Source organism: Arvicanthis niloticus, chromosome 26 (genome assembly GCF_011762505.2).
Source record: "Arvicanthis niloticus isolate mArvNil1 chromosome 26, mArvNil1.pat.X, whole genome shotgun sequence".
Classification (NCBI taxonomy): domain Eukaryota; kingdom Metazoa; phylum Chordata; class Mammalia; order Rodentia; family Muridae; genus Arvicanthis; species Arvicanthis niloticus.
In genome coordinates, this window is record NC_133434.1 from 24,596,346 (window position 1) to 24,615,799 (window position 19,454).

General features: G+C 38.6%; 1 protein-coding gene across 1 annotated transcript in view; it reads right to left on the minus strand.

The window, feature by feature from the left end:
* Window positions 1-14,195: 14,195 nt before the first annotated feature.
* Tnfaip8l3 (TNF alpha induced protein 8 like 3) overlaps window positions 14,196-19,454 on the minus strand; it is a 32,074-nt gene continuing 26,815 nt past the window's right edge. The window contains exon 2 of the mRNA XM_076925241.1: window positions 14,196-16,179. Within this exon, the coding sequence (XP_076781356.1) occupies window positions 15,617-16,179 (563 nt within the window). The 3' untranslated portion in view covers window positions 14,196-15,616. The remainder of the gene's footprint in view (window positions 16,180-19,454) is intronic.

Sequence of the window (19,454 nt, forward strand, 5' to 3'; positions counted from 1 at the left end):
ATAGACATATTTTAAAAGTTTAGATCTAACCTGAATACAAACTCCCGTTCCAACTTTATGCTAAGCCTACAACTTACCATAATTACAATCTCAGCCCTAACACTATCCCTAATCTAACTACTTATGTGCCCTAAACCTAGAGTTCATAACCATAACCTAAGCCTAGAGCTAACTCTGTTTATAATCTTAACAATAATACAAAACAAAGCTACTACTCTCTCCAAACTTAAACTAATCCTAGTCATAACCTGAACCATAACTAACTATAACCCTATTTAACCCCAATCCTAACCCTAATCTTAACCTTCACCATAATATAAACATAGTCCTGCCATTGTCCAAAATCCTAACCCTAATATTACAATGAGCATGAAAACTAGTCCTACATCCTAAAATTAACCATAAACCAGTCTCTAACACTAACTATACTCTTTACCCTAATGCCACACCAAACTCTATCTACCCTAATCCTAAGCCTAACTCTGACCATAGCATCAACTCTAAATTTAACCATTGTTGGGAGCCGACTTGTATCAGAAAGCGGCTATCAGCTTTGCAGCCATCTTGAGCCATATACCCTGACATGAGACTTGTTTTTCAACAGCCTACAACAGCTGAAGCACACTCTGATATACCACATATCTTGTTTTGCTGTTTAGTGCCCCCAGCTGCAAGGCGCACATGGTATCCACGCCTGCAAGGTACACGGTGCATGTGCTACCCACGCCATACATGCCTGTAAGGCTTATGTCATATCCACACCTGCAAGGCACATGGTATCCATGAGCCTACAAGGCACGTGACAAAGTGTATAAATACCCTGGACTTCCCTTCAGAGAGAGAGAGAGACAATAAGGGAGACATAAAGAGAGACAATAAACAAGAAACTGGACTTGATCACACACCCTGTCTTGTCTCCATTTTTCGAGTCTCTTGCTAGGCCCTGACCCTCGGAGGAGTAGAGAGTGGGCTGCAACACAGTGGCTCCAAGCCGGGCAGTACGGGTCTCAACAAAACATCGGATAGCTCTATTTGTAAGTTTACATTGAACCCCAAATTAAACCTAGCTATAACCATACCCTAAGCCTACAACTAATGATAACTAAAATCAGAGAAATTTTAGTCCTAAATCTAGCACTAATGACAAAACTAGGCATAAGGTTAACCATAATTATAAAACCCCAAACTAACCCTCCCTAATCATAACATTAACTATAATATTAAGCAAAGTTCTACACTTAAGCCTATATAGACTCTAACCTAGTCTTAATCAAAAAATTAACCCTTAAAGTAGCCCTAATTTTAACCCTAACAGTACATGTAACTACAACACTGACTCTAAATCTATTCTCAACACTAAATCTAAGCCTAACTATTGTAACTTTAATTTTTTTCCATGCCTACTTTTAGTGATGGTTCTTAAACACTTCAACCTCCCTTCTAGCCCACCCCTCACCAGAGGTAGTTGGAAAAAAAAAAGGATATGGGACAAGTAGACCTGTTTAGAAATATTTAAAACGAATCCCATCTGTGTTGTCAGGAATCAGCAGTTCAGTTCACAGGTCAGCAGTGGCAGCTCGATCCACTCACAAACACTTCATGGATATACCAGAAGTGCAGTTCAGTAGCGTCTGGATAGAGGCAGCAGTGGCAGGACCTAGCAGGAACAGCCAGACCTCAGCTGAGTCAGCACCAGTCAGCAGGAGGGATGAGGAACACCAGGAGACGTTCTCTAGTGAAGTGAAGATCAGCAAAATTCTAGACCAAGAAGCTTGCACAGCTAGTGTCGCACAGCTAGCTCTACCAACAAGCCCCTGGGTCTTGCTTCCCACATGTCTTTTCTCAGTACATAAGTCTGTCTTAGCTAAACTCCACGTGAGTCGGTCTCAGCTGACATCACTCTGCCAATCAGCCTGAGTCCACAGAAGTGGCAAGAAGCCACAGCACACCACCAGAAGATTTTCGGTGCAGTTTTCTTATGGAGTCCCAACAAATGGAGCTCAGCTATGCAATGTAAGGCAGACCAATACATGTGTGTCCTTAGCAAAGAGTCCTTCATCACGTGTCCTTTTACATGCTTGCTTTCGTGAAACATCCCTTCACCTGTGTCTGCTTCAGCAAAACACCTTTTACTTGTGTCCACTTCAGGAAAACACTCCTTCATGTATTTGTCCCAGCAAAACACCATCCAACGCAACAGATTTTCTAAAGAACCCTTAACTGTCCACCTCATGTCCTCCTTTCTGTTTAATAACTTTTCTTTTCTCTAGCGTTAACAATCTATATACAATAAAAATAATTATAAGAACTGTCACATTTTCAATAAATGCCTTATGTACAATATACTCAAACAATAGTCTTAACAAAACAACCTTAGATTTCTATCAATATACAATAATTAAAGAATACCTTATATTTCTATCAATATAGAATATAACAACTAAACAAAACCCTCAATTTTTTCTATTACTATACAATAATTAAAAACCTTACAATTTCTATTAACATACAATAATAAGCATAATAATCTATCATCCTAGATGTTAATAACTAATAACATATAAAGTGATCAAAACTACCCACCCCAATTTAGTGCACTGGGACAATGGTCTTCATTTCCTGCTGAAGTGGGGTGAAGAATTCCTGTTTTGGGGCTCCAAGGGAAAAATGGTTAGTCTGAAGCTAGCTGTAGCATTTATTGCTTAGTCTCTGTGTTTATCCAGTCTCTGTATTGTCTATCCAGTCTCATTTCTTTTGGTACCCCTAGGGTTACTACCAGCAGGTAACAGAGTTGGTTGTATAGAGAACACATAGGACTTTTAAACATTATTTCCTTGGCTTGTTGCCAAGTGATAGAAATATTTTTCTTTAAGCCTTTCCCACTAATATGATGTTTCTCATGAAATTTTGAGACTTTGAACACATTCCCTATCAGTAATTGGTCAATTTTCTTATTTCATTGGGCTAATGGACCAGGCAAACCTGCATGAGACTGAATATGAATATTACATAATGGATAATTTCTACTTCTGATGACCTGTTGTAATTGTATAAATAGCAAAGTTAATTCTGAGTTGTCAGATACAAATTCAGCAGTCTCTATATGTAAAATGACTCTGCATATAAAGAGTCAGGAATTAAGAGGTTCAGGATAATCAATAATACTATAAGGATTGCATACAATTCTGACCTTTGTTTGAACCAATGTATATGGACTTTTGACCACCTTGCTTATTTTTTCTGGCTTGTAACCTGCCATTCCCATCTTGTTTGCATCAGTATAAAATGTTGGTGCCACTGAAGTTGGTTTTCTCTTTATTATTCATGGAAGAATCCAATTAGTTCTTTTAATAAACTGTATATATTTGCTTTTTTGGATATTTGTTATTAATTTCACCCAAGAAGTTATTACAAGCTTTTTTTTTTAACAAATCCTTATTAATCACCAATAATGGGAAAAAATTTCAGCATTTGCAAAAGGTACAATAATTTCAGTTGGATCTGTTCCTGCTAATAGATGTAGTCTTATTCTACCTTTTATAATTAATTAAAAAGTCTTTTCTATATGTATATGTCTTTAATTTTTCTTTGTTTATGGGCTAAGAAAAATCCATTCATAATACTATCTTCTCTTTGCATAATGAGCCCAGTAGGAGAATGAGTTGAAGTTAAAATGACCAAAATACAATAAAGTTTAGGATCAATTCGATCCACATATGCTTCTTGCAGTCTTTGTTCTACAAGAGTTAACTTTTTTCTGCTTCAGCTGTTAGATATCTTGGACTGTTTAAAATCAAATCTCCTTGTAATATTTGAAACAAATTACTTAACTCATATGTTCTTAATCCAAGTGAAAACCTCAGCCAGTTGATATCTCTCATTAATTTTTGAAAATTGTTAAGAGTTTGCAATTGGTTTCTACATATCTGTACATTTTGTGATCAAATTTTTTGTTGACTGATTTTATAACTCAAATAACTAAGTGAATCCCCTCTTTGTATTTTTTTTCTGGGGCAATCTGTAATCTCCAGCATGGCAGAATTCTTTGTGTCACCTTAAACATATTCTCTAAAACATATTTGTCAGAATCAGCCAACAGAATGTCATCCACATAATGATAAATGATAGATCAAGGAATTCGCTTATGAATAATTTCTAAGGGTTGTTGCACAAAATACTGACATAAAGTTGGACTATTTAGTATTTCCTATGGGAGTACTTTCCAGTGGTATCTCTTTAGTAGATGACTATTATTCAAAGTAGGTACTGAAAAAGCAAACCGTTGCCTATCTTTTTTCATACAAGAGTATTGAGAAAAAAAATCTTTCAAATCAATTATTATAGGCCATGACTTTGGTAACAAAGATGGCAAAGGAAGTTCAGGTTGTAAAGAACCATTGGTTGAATTACCTTATTGGCTGCTCTTAACTCTATAGTCACCCTCCATTTACCTGATTTCTTTTTTACAACAAACACAGGGGAAAATCCATGGGCTGGTAGACTCTTCTATATGTTGAGCCTCCAGCTGCTCTTGTTCAAGTACCTGCAATTTTTCTTTTGTTATTGGTTACTGCTCTTGCCAGACAGGCTGGTTTGATAAGCATTTTAGGGGCAAGGCTGTTGATATATTTGGAAACTCAATCCCTATGATGTCCTGTTTTTTGACCATGGGCAGTTTGTAATTGTTCTCAATCACCTGTGTCAATACCTTCCCCAGAAGCATTTACCATATCACCCCTAATTTCCTTATATGCTTTTCCTGTAATTGCGGATAAAATGTATGGGTACATCTCTTTTTTCATATATGCTATAATTTTTATTTCTTCCTTGCTATCCCCATCAACTGTACCTGGATGCACAATAATCCTTGAGAAATTAATCTACTTCATCCCAAGATTATTCCCACTGTCCCTGAAGTCAAGGGACCATACACACAAGTGGGTAACTTGTAACATTAAACTTTTGGGGATAGTGTAAGAGAGGTATCTGTGGCTAGATCCAAAAGCCTCCCCTAATACTTTATCTAGCCACAACACTAAAACTAGGTTGGAAGAAAACTCCCATAAATCATTTTCTAATGCTAAATGTACCCTTTCCTTAATGCTCCCCCAAGTTTCCCTAGCCCGAGTCCTATGTTCTGATCCTAACCATTATTCCAATTCTAAACATAACTCTCACAAAGCTCTATTTGTAAGTTCAGATCCAATATTAATCTACACCCTAGAACTAACTTTACCCTAAGCCTATACTCAACAGAACTGCAAACACTGACACAATACAAACCCTAATACTAGCACAAATCAAAACCCTAACCCTGATGGTCACTATACCCATAGCCTAAGCCTAACCCCATTGTATCCATAATCTTAGCCATAATTTTAATCAAGCTATGCTGCTGGGACCTGTGCAAGAGGAATGGCAAACAGCTTTAGAAATCATGGAGGGTGTCTCACTGGTTAGCAAACCATGATGGGTGTGCCTCAGAGAGGCAGAGCCCTGACGGCCTCATGTCCTGAAGACCTCGTGCTGCCATGGAGCATCTCTCTGCTTGTTACCCTTGCAGTCTTCACATCCCTCCCAATCTATGGGTTGTATGAAATCTCTAACAGGTTTCCCAGCCCCTCACTGTAGAGTGTTGTTGGCACTTAGAATAATAGTGATTGATCTTTTTCAAGCACTGCTGCTGGAGTAGATTAATGATTGCTGAATCATTAATCACCACCCTTGGAGGGAAGTTAGAGATGTAGATTGTTAATAATGACTACCACCCTTAGAAATTATTTGGGGATGTAGATTGATAGTATAGTTACGATGTTTTTGTTTGTGGCTTTGATGTAGAAAATTTTGGTGAAAAATTTAAAGTTCAGAAAGGCAAATTCTTGATAATTGAGTGAGGGATTTTTTTGAAGTCATGGAACAAGAACAATGGCAGCCCAACTAGTACTAGTGACTTGCCTTTCTTGCTTAAGCTGAGTTGGTGATCAAGGCTATGATTATTTTTTTGTACTCATTTTGCCTTTGGCTTCCTGATATGATTTAATAAAAAAAAAAAAATCGTTGGTGAGTGGGTGTGCACTCTGAGAATTTAAAGTAGAAATGACTGATTGTTTTTTTATATAAAAGTTTAGACTTGCTTTTCCTTTAAGAATTTTTATAAGATTACTTTTTAAGATAAATAATAAAATGATTGATTCTTTCTCTTAAACTGCAAATTGCAGCCTGCCAGTAAGAGAACTGACTGGAAAGAATACCATGCTTGCTTACACTTGGTTAGTCTATTGACAAGTTGCTTAGACACAAACATATGTGGGTTCTTGGGAATGATTTGTTTTTCACCTGTAATTTGTAAAATGTTTAATCATATGAGGGTGCTGACGAATACGCTAGGTTTTGTTTCATTTTACATATACTCATTGTAACCATTCACTTTAAGAAAAACGGAATGTGACTACATTGTAATTTTTATACTGTTTGAGAGATTTTGCTGGGGGATATAAGCTGTGGGGAAAAAATAAAGTTTAGAGAACCTGAGAACCTATTTGAACTATCAAAAAGAATTCCTGTGTCCATGTTTTCTGCTGACTCCATGTTTCCCCTTCAGACCCTGACATGTCGAAACTGGCTTTTGACACTATACTGTGCATTGACTCTAACCCTGGACTTAACACCAAACCTAATTCATAACCCAGCCCTAACCTACATCTAACCATAACCTGACCCTAGCTCTAATCCTAAACCTAACATACATATATAAACCTATACAGCTAATTTCACTATAAATCTAAACCTTAGTTCTCACAGTAAAATCAACTCTAGCTCAAACATTACATCCCTAGACCTGATCCAAATTGTAACCACGCCTCCAGCCAGAACCCTAAAACTAAGCTTAAACCTAAATTTGACCCTAATACTAACATTAACTATAGCTCTTATACCAACGTGTATCAACCTTTAACCTAAGCCCACTCAAAATCCTTACTTACCAATCTAAGCCCTAAGACTAAACCTAGCTCTAAGTCTAATCCTAGGACTAAAACTAAAACTATCCATGGACTAACCCTAACCAGAACCTAGTCAAAACCCTGTCTCTAACTCTACATCTAGCCTATACACTAAAACTAGCTCTAAAATACAACCATAAATGGATCTCTAACACTAACTGTACCCCATACCCTAATGCTACACCAAGCTAATTCCCTAACAGACTTCTATCCCTGAAAGAGTTTCAAGGCCATGAGTCTCACCTATTTAATTTATCACCACAATAAATCTGGGTGTTTGATTCATGAGGATTTAATAAAGATGAATAGTAGGTGCTTAGTCTTACAAACCAAGACATTATGTTTCATTTCCAAGCCCAGCTGAGTCTTCCAAAACAACACATTTGTAATCTGCAAGAAGCTTGCTTCCCTGCAGGAGTCCTTTTGTTTTGTAATTAGAATTTTGCTGCCTCAACTCTGTGCCCCAATGTTAGAATTACTTTTGACAGCCTATTGTAAACTCTATTCAGTATACATGCCTTTCTTAAGTGCTTTGTTCGGGGGACCATTTACATTGATTTGTGTCCAGGTGTAGTTATCATGTTCGCCCAGCACAGTGATTAAGTGGCTGAAGCCCTGTGTGTGAATTCAGTGATCTCATTATTGCCATCTTACTCAATTCAGCATCGTCTGTTAACTTGTAACACTGCTTCCACGTCATCTGTGCCCTCAATAACACTCATACAGTACAAATGCCTTTCATTTTCAGCTGTCGTTTCATCAGTTGTACATCACAATATAGATTTGTGTGGCAGTGAAATGGCAGAGCTGAGAGATGCTAAAATAGTTTATAAGCATTGTCCCTTACTTTCAGAATGAATCTTGTGACAGAGACTATTTTATTTTTATGTATGGCTATACAAAGTACATTTTCTTTGGATCTTCTGTTGCAAAGAGCGTAATCAACAGTCCCAGTTGACATCTCTCTGGATCTACCACAGTATTCTAAGGCCCTGTGTGCATGTGCTCAAGAATGTCCAAGTTGTGACCTATTTTATGTTGGGCACAAACATTTTCATATGCAGAAGATCTATAAGAAGTGGCATTGTCTGTCTTGGGGTGCTGTGGGTGGCTCATGGCCGCCAGTGGAGCAAGGTAATGAGCAACAGAACATTTTACAGCTTCCTCCATGTGGGCAGAGGCGTGAACTAAATGAGAATAAGTCTCAGTAGAAATGAGTACAAATCGTACTCTCCCAAAGGGGAGACATGAGTAACCTCTGTCTGCCAAAGAGCACTGGGAAGTAATCCTCTGGGGTTAATGCCATCATGTCCGACAGACTGAAAAGGGACACCACGGTGGGTGCATTGCTTAGCTATCTGCCCAGCTTGTTCTTGGGAAACAGCAAATTCCTTTCAGAAAGAGGCAGTGTTTTGATGTTACAGATCATGACTCTCATGGGCTTTTATCAAGACAGATAGCAGAACAGTATAGCAGTGCTTTCTGCATCAGCTTGTGCATTACCTTCAGCCAAGGGTCTGGGGAGACTTGAGTGTAATTGAATATGACCAGCACAATAAGGACTCTGATGCCCACACAAGAGTTTCTGGGTCCTATGGGAAAGATTCTCTCTCTCTCTCTCTCTCTCTCTCTCTCTCTCTCTCTCTCTCTCTCTCTCTCTTTCTCTCTCTCCCTCCTCCTCCTTCCTTCCTTCCTCTTCTTCTTTCTTCCTTTCTTCTCCTCCTCCTCCGCCTCATCCTCTTTCTTTCTTCTTCTTTCTTGAGGCAGAATTTCCAATTCCCAGCCCTTGGCTCATACTTGTTCTCCTCAGCCTGTGGGCCCCCTTCATTCCCGACTCTATGAGGTTTTCAGTGGTGACTGGATGCCAGAGAGCTTGGGAACCCTAGCTTCAGCCTCAGCCTGTGCTGTTTCTCACTCAGGCTGAGGCCCCCAGGCTAGGTTGCATTTTCCCACCCTCTGAGCCATGCCTCGGCACTTCCCACAAGCCCAGCACTTGATGGCTGCATAGGGTAAATTCAACTAGTCTCTCTCCCATTTCACCTCTCAAGCTGCAGTCCCACACCTGAGCAGCAAGGCACAATGCAGGACCACACCTGGAGATGGTATATAACTCTTGATCTGAGGTTCAACCAATACTGGCTGCCTCCAAGGCTTGCTTTACTCCTGTTACATAGGAGCTATTACTGTAAATATTGATGGGGAAAGCAGACATCTCTAAAATCATGCCGACTGCAGGAGTTCTGCTTGTTGAGCTGAAATGCAGAATGCATTGTACTTTAGAACCCTAGGAAGAGTGTAAGCAGCAAGTCATAAAGACAGTTTAGCCAAAGGAAGGAGCTGAAACTGTGTTACCATGGCAAAAATAAACCCATGAGTGGATGCAATGTCCTAAACCCATGAGTGGATGCAACGTCCTAAAGGATGGAAAATGAGAATCAAGCTGGGCAGGGTGACTAGCCAAAGAGCATTGCTAGGCTTGGCAGACCTGACATTGATCTTCTGGATATGGGATGATAATTACTTTTTTTACCCAGCATTTCTTTAGCACATTTGCACCCCTTTGAGATTGATTTTCCTTCTAAACCATAGAAAGGTTTAGAACCCGGGAAGTAGATTGTCCCAAGTACGACTATTCTAAAGTGCCCTACAGTTGTTGAATAGCCCAGTAGGGGTCACATCCGATTCCACTTTGGCTAAAGCCATCCCAACCTCAGAAATGAGAGGGGTGGTGGGCATTCCTTCCTAAAAACTGAAAAAGCGTAGAAATCTACCATAGTCAGGTGACCTTGCTTTGGCTTAATTTGCCATGCATGACCTTCCCAGCTTAGGGATTAACCTAATTGGGTCATGAGGAAGGAAGAAACAACAGATGCACATACAGAAAAGCTAGGATTGGGTGGGCCTACGCTGGGATGGAGACACACCAAGAGCAGGCCGGAACTCCCTCACCACACTATGGTCTTGATTCTTTCCACCCTTTGCTCAACCTTTGTTAAAACTGTGCTGTAGTTACTGTACAGCTGCCCTTCTTCCTTCCCATCTTCTTCTATAGGTGCCACAACTCTACCCCAGGCTGAAGGCTCTCCCCTCTTCCCCTTGAAACCTTCCAATGCATTCCAGTCACTTTTGAGTTTCAATGTGCCCATCTTGAAGGACACAGACTAACGGAGCTTACCATTAGAAAGTGATCTCTTAATGTCAATTAAAGGACTCATGTTCTAGGTATAGTAGCTCACACCTGTAATTCCATCATTCATGTGGCCAAGGAAGATTGGTTATTGCAAACCTGAGGTCAGACTAGGCTATGCATGTCTTCCAAGATAGTCTGGGTTGTACAATGAGGTCTTGTTTCACAAAAAAAAAAAAGGGGGGGGCTGAATACTAATGCACACATGAATTTCCAACTTATAGTTTTGTGAAAATAAAGAAAAAATTAGAAGACTTTTCTTTTAAAAAATCCCTATATTTGGAGGAGTTGAACTTTGGAATTCAAAGCATTATTTTTCTCCTTAGTGTAAAACACTTGGAATCAAATGTCATCACTAGCCCATATACCAAACTTGTGGTCTTATTTCAGACTACACATCATAGATTCCTACGCAAGAAGTCTTGAATTTTTAACATTTCTGAAGCAATATATTTTATAAGCATGAATAAGTTATAACAACATTTTTATTTTTTGACAGAATTTTTATTTCTTAATGGTAAATGTACTGATGAAATTACAACAAAGGACATCCAAATTAGATACAAACTATTATCTTCTCTCTACAAAGTATTTGTTTGTTCAAGTGTGGGTGTGTTTCTGTGTGTATATATCTATTTGTGTGTCTCTATATGTATGTGTTTGTGTGTATTATATGTGTGTATGTGCATGTCTGTGTTATGTATCTCTGTGTGTGTGTACCTCTTTGTACATGTTATGCAGGTGTATGTGTGTGTTAGTGGATGTCTGTGTTTTATATGTGTGTGTGTATATGTTATGTATATCTGTGTTAGTGGATTGCTGTATGTGTGCATCTGTGTTACATGTTTATGCATGTGTGTGTTAGTGGATGTCTGTGTTATATGTGTGTATATGTGTCTGTGGCATTTATGTGTGTGTGCACACATACACATGTGTATCATTTGATGTCTGTGGCAGTGAATTAAATGCTTCACTTATTGTTCTTTTCTATCTAATCAGTGATATGTGTGATGGGAAATATACCTGGACTCCTCCTTTTTATAAGTTCTGTTTTTCTGTCTAACTGTAATACTTCTTTCCTGGATATTTTAAATGAAAAATTAGATTATGTTCATAAATTTGAAAAATTTGAATCCCATAAGTTTTTTCCCCCTACTGAGTCTTGAGGTAGTTTTGTGGCTGTATTGGAGACTTATAACATGGCAGCTCTTTCAAAATTCATAATCTATCCATTTTCATTCAATCAAATTCTTATTTACTTTCATTTTTTTATTCATTTACTTCTAAGAAGCAAAATTATGTTGATAATTTTTACAAAAGCATCATTATCATAGATAAAAATGTGTACCCTGATAATTAATATATAAGCTAAAGACCAAGATCAAAAGGGGAAAATCTTTTGATTCTATAGAATCATGAATAATACACAGAATAACTCAGAACACAATGCATGAAGCTCAACTTTTAACTTTATTTATATTAGTTAACTATCCACAGTTGTCTTCTATTTATTACTTAAAGTGACTTTATATACCTAGGTGTCTACGTCATTTAATTTATTAGTTTTGAGTTCCAAGTCCACTCTTCAATATTTGTTGTGTGATACTGGGGCTAGAACTCCAGACCACATTTCTGCATTGTCAGGTTTCCTGTTGGACTCTACAGTTCTGGAGTTTGTTTGCAGGGCTTGAGTGGGGGAGGAGATATTCTGCTTGTGTTGTTTGCTCCAGTATCACCATAGCAACACCTCTTCAGCAGCAGCAGCTGAATCTAGTTTGTACTTGTTCTAGTATTTATGGACCAGCTTTGTCATAGCCTTTACGTGTCTCCAGTACCAGGCAGTTGGCATCAATCCCTCTGCTCACAGGTCTACCCTTGGTCCCACAGAGTCTCTTCTGGGAAACCACAGACTTCAGCAGTAGATAAAGGAAAAGTCCCGTTCTAAGTGGTCAGTACTTCATGTCCTTGGTACCTCTTCTTATGTATTTTTTTAAAATGGTTCTAACCTTGAATCTGGTTTTGCAGTTGCTACCTGGTGATACTTGAAAGTTTGTGGTGTTTTGAGTCTTATTTAAATTAACTTACAATAGGTGAACTTGCTGTTCCCAACTTTCTACATAAGTTACAGCTAAACTGAAAAAACAAATTAAGTCAAAGTTAATAGGCTCTTCTTAATTTTGTTTAATCTTACCATTATTCAAGACTTATGAAGGAAGGAAGAAGGGGGCCAAAGAGAAACTGAAGGCATTTTCTTTAATATTAGAAACAAATCAAGTATGCCCACCTTCTCACCATCCTGGTGACTATACTGCTGGAAGTCTTGTCTAGCTCAGTAAGACAGGTGCAGGCAATAGGAAGCTACAAAGGAGTCAAAGTATCCTTGTCTGTAGATACAATTCTATACACAAAGTCCCTCACGAGTCCACAAGAAATATCCCACACCTGATTAACACATTCAGAAAAGTAGCAGGATTTAAATATAACACAGAAAAAACCTTGACTGTTATATAAAAATACAAAAGACTCAAAACAATCAAAATCCTAAACAGTGAAAGGACGGCTGGAAGGACACCATCCCAGACTTCAAGTTGTACTCAGGATATACTTAAAAGACTCTCTATCTTACTTCTTGGTTTGCTTTCTACTGGCATGCTAAAAAGTCTTGGCCAAAAGCAACTTAATAAGGAAAGGATTTGTGTCTCCTCAGAGACAATGTCATCTATGAAGGGAATTAAGTGCACAAACCCATAGTAGGAACTTGAAGGCAGGAACTAAAGTAGAGGCCATGGATGGATGATGCTTACTGGCTGGGTCCCCATGGTTTGCTCAACCTGATTTCTTTCACAGTCTTGGATCACCCACCCAGGGGTGGAACCATTTCTAGCAAGCTAGACCCTTTCACGTCAATCATTGATCAAGAAAATGCCCTAGACATTTGCCTATAATCAGATGTATGCGTTTTCTCAATAGATATCCCTCTTCCCAGAAAACTCTAGCTTATGCCAAGTTGACAAATATTCATCCAAGTCAGTGGACCCCTTGTCATGCTAGGCATTGATAAAACATTATTATTAATGCATAAACTTTTCTTTTTTGTTTAATCCCAAGATCTCATATTAATATCAATGTCACAATATAAGACACAATATAACTTTTGAAGTCACACAGTGTTTAAAAATTCAGTCTCTCTAAAGTCTCTCTAAAATTCCAAAGTTTGAGCTCCTTTAAAATCACAGACAAGAAACATATTTCTTATTCCAAGAGGGAAGAACCAGGGACAGACTGGTTAAATCAAAGCAAAACCAAAGTTTAACAAGTGGAAATTAAATCCTGTAGCTCAAGGTCCCACATCTGGAATTGACTCAGATCTTGGCCTGGGCAGCTCTGCTTCTCTGGCTCTGCCATCTACAGAGTACATAGCCCTAGTCACTAACTCTAATAGCATATTGCTATTAACATAACCAAAGATCTCAATATTAAAACATAATCCAAATTTTTAAAAAGACAAGAAGAAAATTTTTCAAAAAGAGTGATACTCAAAATATTTGTAAAAAATGATTAAAATCATTAATTATTAGGAAAGTACACATGGAAATCACAGTGACATTTTACTTCTCTGAGGCTACAATGAAAATATAAAAAAGACAAAGGATGACACATATTGATAGGAGTGTGGAGGAAATGGAAATTTTATATAATGTTGCTGCAGACACACAGCAGAATAGCCATTGCAGAAAACAGCATGGCTATTTACTATGAAGTAAAGGATAAAACTACCATCTAACCCAGAAGCTACATTACTGGCTCTATATGCCAAGTAAATGAAATAATCATGTTGAAAACAGGTACAGAGATGCCCCATATTTATTACAGCAGTATTTGCAATAGCTAAGACACAGACTCAAAGCGCCCATCAACAGATGAGCAACAGAAGAAAAAGTGACATTTGAACAGAATGGAATGGGTTTTTTTTTATTGTAAAAAAAATTCTGACATTTGAAGCAATGTGGATAAAATTACAAAACTTTATGTTAAGTGAAATAAGACAGACATTGAACAAACTCTGTGTAATTCACAAACAGGAAATAATTCAGAAGTTGATATCTAAGAAATAGAAGGTAGAGCGTCAGTTATTACACAGTGAGAAGTGGAGAGGGAAAGAGACCGGAAGGGGTTGAGAGTCACATTTACATAGGAAAATCATACTGTTCTGTTTCATAATAGGGTAGTTATAGCTAACAATAATGTGCTACATATTACTAAATAACTCAAAGGAGGGATTCTGAATATTTCTGCCAGAAAAAAATAAATATTTGTGATAGATTTGCTAATTACACTGATTTGATAATACAATATATACATTGACTGAAGCTTTATACCACAACAAATACTTAAAATGACTACAGATGGAGTATAAATAAAATTGAAGGGCAGAACCTCCACCCCCTACAAGACAATTTATCATCTCATTATGGAAATTAAAAACTATTCATCCAAACAGAGCATGTCTGTGTGAGAGGAAAGGAGAGGAGGAGACATATGAGTGAGTCAACGCAGCCCGTGACGTAGGGTGGCTGCTGGGCAGATGTAGCTGGAGATGAAACTGGAGAGGCTGAGAAACCAGAGAGAACCAGGAAATAAAGAAAGCATTGCTCTTCCTAAGCTGACAGTCATTGCTGCAGCCTTGAATGAGTGTCCTCAGTCCACAGCCAGAATAAAGGGGGCAGCGTCACCTTGACTCCCATTTCTCTTAAAGGAGAGAAGGGATTCTTTTTTCCTTTTCTTCTATTTCTTTCCTGAGAGTTTACTGTATAGGCCAGGTTTGTCGGAACCTCACTCTGCAGTCCAGACTACCCCCATCCCAATCATATTCCTATAGCCCAGCCTCTCTGGTGCTGTGATTACTAAATATGCTATGACAACTGGCAACAAACAAACCCACTAATGTCGAACAATTAAGCCACATTCATTTATTATATACAGTCACTGGTCACTGTTTCACAAAACTGTGAATGCGAGTTATCCTGTTCAGTCCTCACCACTGCCCTGTGAGGTAGTCAGGAAGTGTCAAGTTCCAGAACACAGAAGGTCTACTTAACAGCAGCAGGGCTGGAATCCACATCATGTCTTCTGTATCCTAATCTAGGTTGCCTTCCACTTTGAGATGAGCTGAGCTCAGGATGGTAGTGAGCAAAGCAGCCTTCCTGCTGTGAACAGTTGACTATTATTTGAAAACACAGTTCATGTAGACATGAGAGCTCTTGCCTGTGCCCAGGGAGTAAAGACACCCAAGTCTGGGTTAAAATCAGCCTCAGAGTGATAAAGAAGACACAAGAAGATCTTGAACAAGGGTTGCTGCTTGATTCTCACTGGACGAGCTTGAGTATTCTAACTTCGAAGCAGCAAAGTCCACGAGAGGAGAAGCTGTTCAGAGGATCTTGTCCTCTAACAATTTATTGATTCCTTCGCAAATCCTCTTGAGATTGGGCCTGCAGTTTCCATGTGGACCATAGAGAGTGGAAAGGAAGTCCACATCAGCGAAGTGGTTGAAGACATGGTTTATGCGTCCATGGGTTCTGGGTGTCAAGTGTCGCTGTACCAGTTCATGTATGAGGTCCTTGCACTCATGAAGAAGCTTAGAGAGCACATTCGTATCAAAGGTGTACTCTACTTCATAGAAGCTGACCATGGTCATGGCGGTCTGGTTCAGTTTCTTCCGGAGTTTCTCCACAATTACAACCTCCTCTTGACTGAACTGTTTGTTCCGGTAGAGAATGCCAATTTTGATTGCCACCTTGATTGCATCCTTCATGATCTTGTGGGCCTCCTTCTTGTTGTGGGTGTGTTCTTCCGTGACTTTGTACAGCTCATCAAAGATCTCACTGCTGGTGTCATCAATCAGCATGCTGGCCACAGTTTTGCTGGCTATCTTGCTCAGGATCTTCTTCTGGGCTTGAAGGGCGAGACTCTTGGAACTAAACACATGAGGACCTATGGTAAAGAGATACATGCAGGAACATGAGAACTGTTACCTTTTTTTCCCCAAATAAAACATATTAAGTTGAACTTAATCCTTAGAGCAAAAACTTATGTCCATATCCACAACTACCCTAACTAGATTGTACCCCAGATCTTCCCAAGTGTCACCATACCCTGGTCACCAATGTTTTTATTAACTTTAAATTACACTTATTTATTTATTCATGCTGTCCACATGTGTGGGCATGTGTTGTGGTCACAGGACAGTTTGTGGGAGTCAACTCTCTCCTTCTACTATGTGGGTCCCAAGGATTAAACCCAGCTCATCAAGTTTGGTAAACACCTTTAAAATAACTGAATGACGCTCAACAGCCCTCACCACGGTTCTTGACAGTATAAGGAAGGGCTGGGGAAACGGACACCAACAATGCCAAACCACCAGCTGCTCTACCCGCTTCACATATGCCTATTCATCCTGAGAACTTTAAATGGCACACATATTCATCCCTTGTGGCAGTGTCTTCCTCTCATCCAGACCAAATTGTGCCATTTTAGACCTACTCCATGCACACATCCTCTCTGACCTGACTACGTACCAAAGATTTCCCAATAGCTGCTGGTACCATGGAAACTCTTCAGTTTTGCAACTTATACAAGAGAATCTTTTCACAGTGACCAGAATGTAGTTAATCTCATTTCCAGAGACATAGGGACAGTTGATCATGACACTACTTTTTTAAAAACCAAATCTCAGGATCTATATTTTATTGAATCTAAGATATATTATTTTCACTTGCAAGATCTTGAAAATTGTGGTATGTTATAGTCAGCTATTATGTTGTGGTTGTCATTACCTGCATGTGCAACAACTTACACAATAGATATCAGAAGTTGGAGAGAAAGTCAAAAGAACTCTGTTAAGAAATTTACTAACCAATACTTATTTGCTTATTATTTATTTACTTATTTAATTGTTTATTTTTATTTTTAAGATGGGAGTCTTACAGGGTGTGGGGACTTAGCTTAGTGGGAGAACATTTTCTTAGTAAGCACAAGGCACTGGCCATAGTCCACAGTACAACACACACATACACACACTCACACACACACACTCACAAAAGCACAGAGTTTCACTATGTAACCCAGGTTGGTCTGGAACTTCTTATGTAGTATAAGCTAGACTTGAACTTAAGATCCTCCTGCCTCTGTCTCCCAAGAGTTGGGATTACAGATGTGTATCACTATGCCCAGGACACTACAGTTCTTGAGGACATAAAATGGTACTGCGTGGAAAATAGAAATATCAACAAATGACAAATCAAACTTGCCTCATATGACTAACACACTAAATGAAACCTAGGAAAACCACGTCAACTTATTTTGTTCTTATCCACAACATAAATAAAGAAGAGCATGTATGGTTTTTGTTTTCTAATCCTATAACACTATGTTTACAGAAGCCTATCCCGAATTTGTTAAAATACTCTACAAAGTCGACAAATGGTCTATGTAGCTCAGGCTGGCTTTGATCTTTCAGTACTCATGTATCTACCTCTTTGGTACAGGGACTATAGGAATGGGCCATTGTACTTGGCTCACCCACAGAATTATAATTTCATGTAGGTTCCTAATGTTTAAAAACACTTGATTAGTCCATCATAGTTATCTTCAACTAAAATATGCAAGTAACTTGAACTTTAAGGAAGATTCTTGCGACAATAAATACCCAAGGATTGATAATTTTCTTTTAGCAGACATAGTACCCATACCAAAACTAGCCTGGGCTGGATATTTATTAATCTTTTAAAAATAAAGGTTTTATTAGAAATAGATTTCTAAATGGCATGTGGAATAGTGGGTTAAGGTACTTTGATTAAAAGACATGTCATCAATGTGAATTTCAGATCAGCATTTTGTCTAGGAAGGTTCTCCATCCCAGAGCTACAGATCCCTCTAAAGTCCTTCCTAGGAGGAAACACCATGACTGAACAATGGAAAGAAGGAAAATCACTATGGCTTGGCTTCATATATCTTCCCAGGCAAAAAAAAAAAATCTGTACAAAGTCTGCACAGACAGGATGTATAGAAATCAGAAAGAGAATCTGTATCTGGAAGTCAGTCCTTTCAAACTCTCCTTGAGCTGGGTAGGTGATGCATGTTTATGCTGAGGAGGAGAAGGAGCAGAGTTTGAGATCAGCTGTTGAGCAGCTTCAAAATAAGACAAGAAATCAGGCTTAGACATGGCTCAGCAGTTAACAGCACGGTGTGACTGCTCGCGTAGAGGACCTGAGTTTAGTTTCCATGACCCAAACCAGGCAGCTTACAACTGTGTAACTCTGTCTCCAGAGCATGGTCTCTTCTAGCCCTTGTGGGAACCTGTACCCATGAGCATATATACACATGCAGATAGACAGACAGATGGACAGACAATTTAAAATAAAATAAATCTGTTTTTTTAGACAAAAAATGTGCATTGTGAAGAAAAAAAAAGAGTCTCTTAATTAAATAAATTTGAAGAACACTGGCTCTTTCACAAAATGAAATGGATTATTTTCTGTGAGGCTTAATAAATACATTAAGGTGTTCTATCAATTCCAAGAGAAGGAGGAGATGGTTGGCAGAAAGAATGCCTGATCCTACCATGATGTCCTTGTACCAGTGCTTGGAACCAATGCTATCTTACATGCAAAACAGATGTGGTTAAGTTGGGTCTTGAAGGAGAGGGATTTTATTGTTCTATCCAAGGCCCATGAAATGACATGTTGTTGCAAGGGAAAGATGGGGGTAGAAGGGAATAAGAGAAAAAGTGTGTGAGAATGGAAGGCAGTGTGTGTGTGTGTGTGTGTGTGTGTGTGTGTGTGTGTGTGTGTGTGACATGTCTGCTAGCTTTGCAGATGGAGGATAAGGACGGGAGCCAAGGAATCTGGGTGGCCTGTAGAACCTAAAATCCAAGATGAAGCATCCTTCCCAAACCAACCCATGAACCTACTTCAGATTTCTGAGTTCCGGAAACATGAAGACAAACTTTTAGTAATTTAAGACTCTACATTTATGGTAAACTGTTATGGTGGAATTAAATTAAATTAGGTGGGTAGAATGAGATCTTGCATTTTTACCATGATACCAAGCTCCTAGGTGGTTTCCCTAATGCTTCTCACCACCTCTCTTGAATAAAAATTACTTATCTGCAAATAAACTGGATTTATAAACTTCTACTCTCAGAACTCAAGAGAGTTGAAATATGAACATCTACAAAGATTTAAAGATTGTGGGTCTTGAGCAGAAGA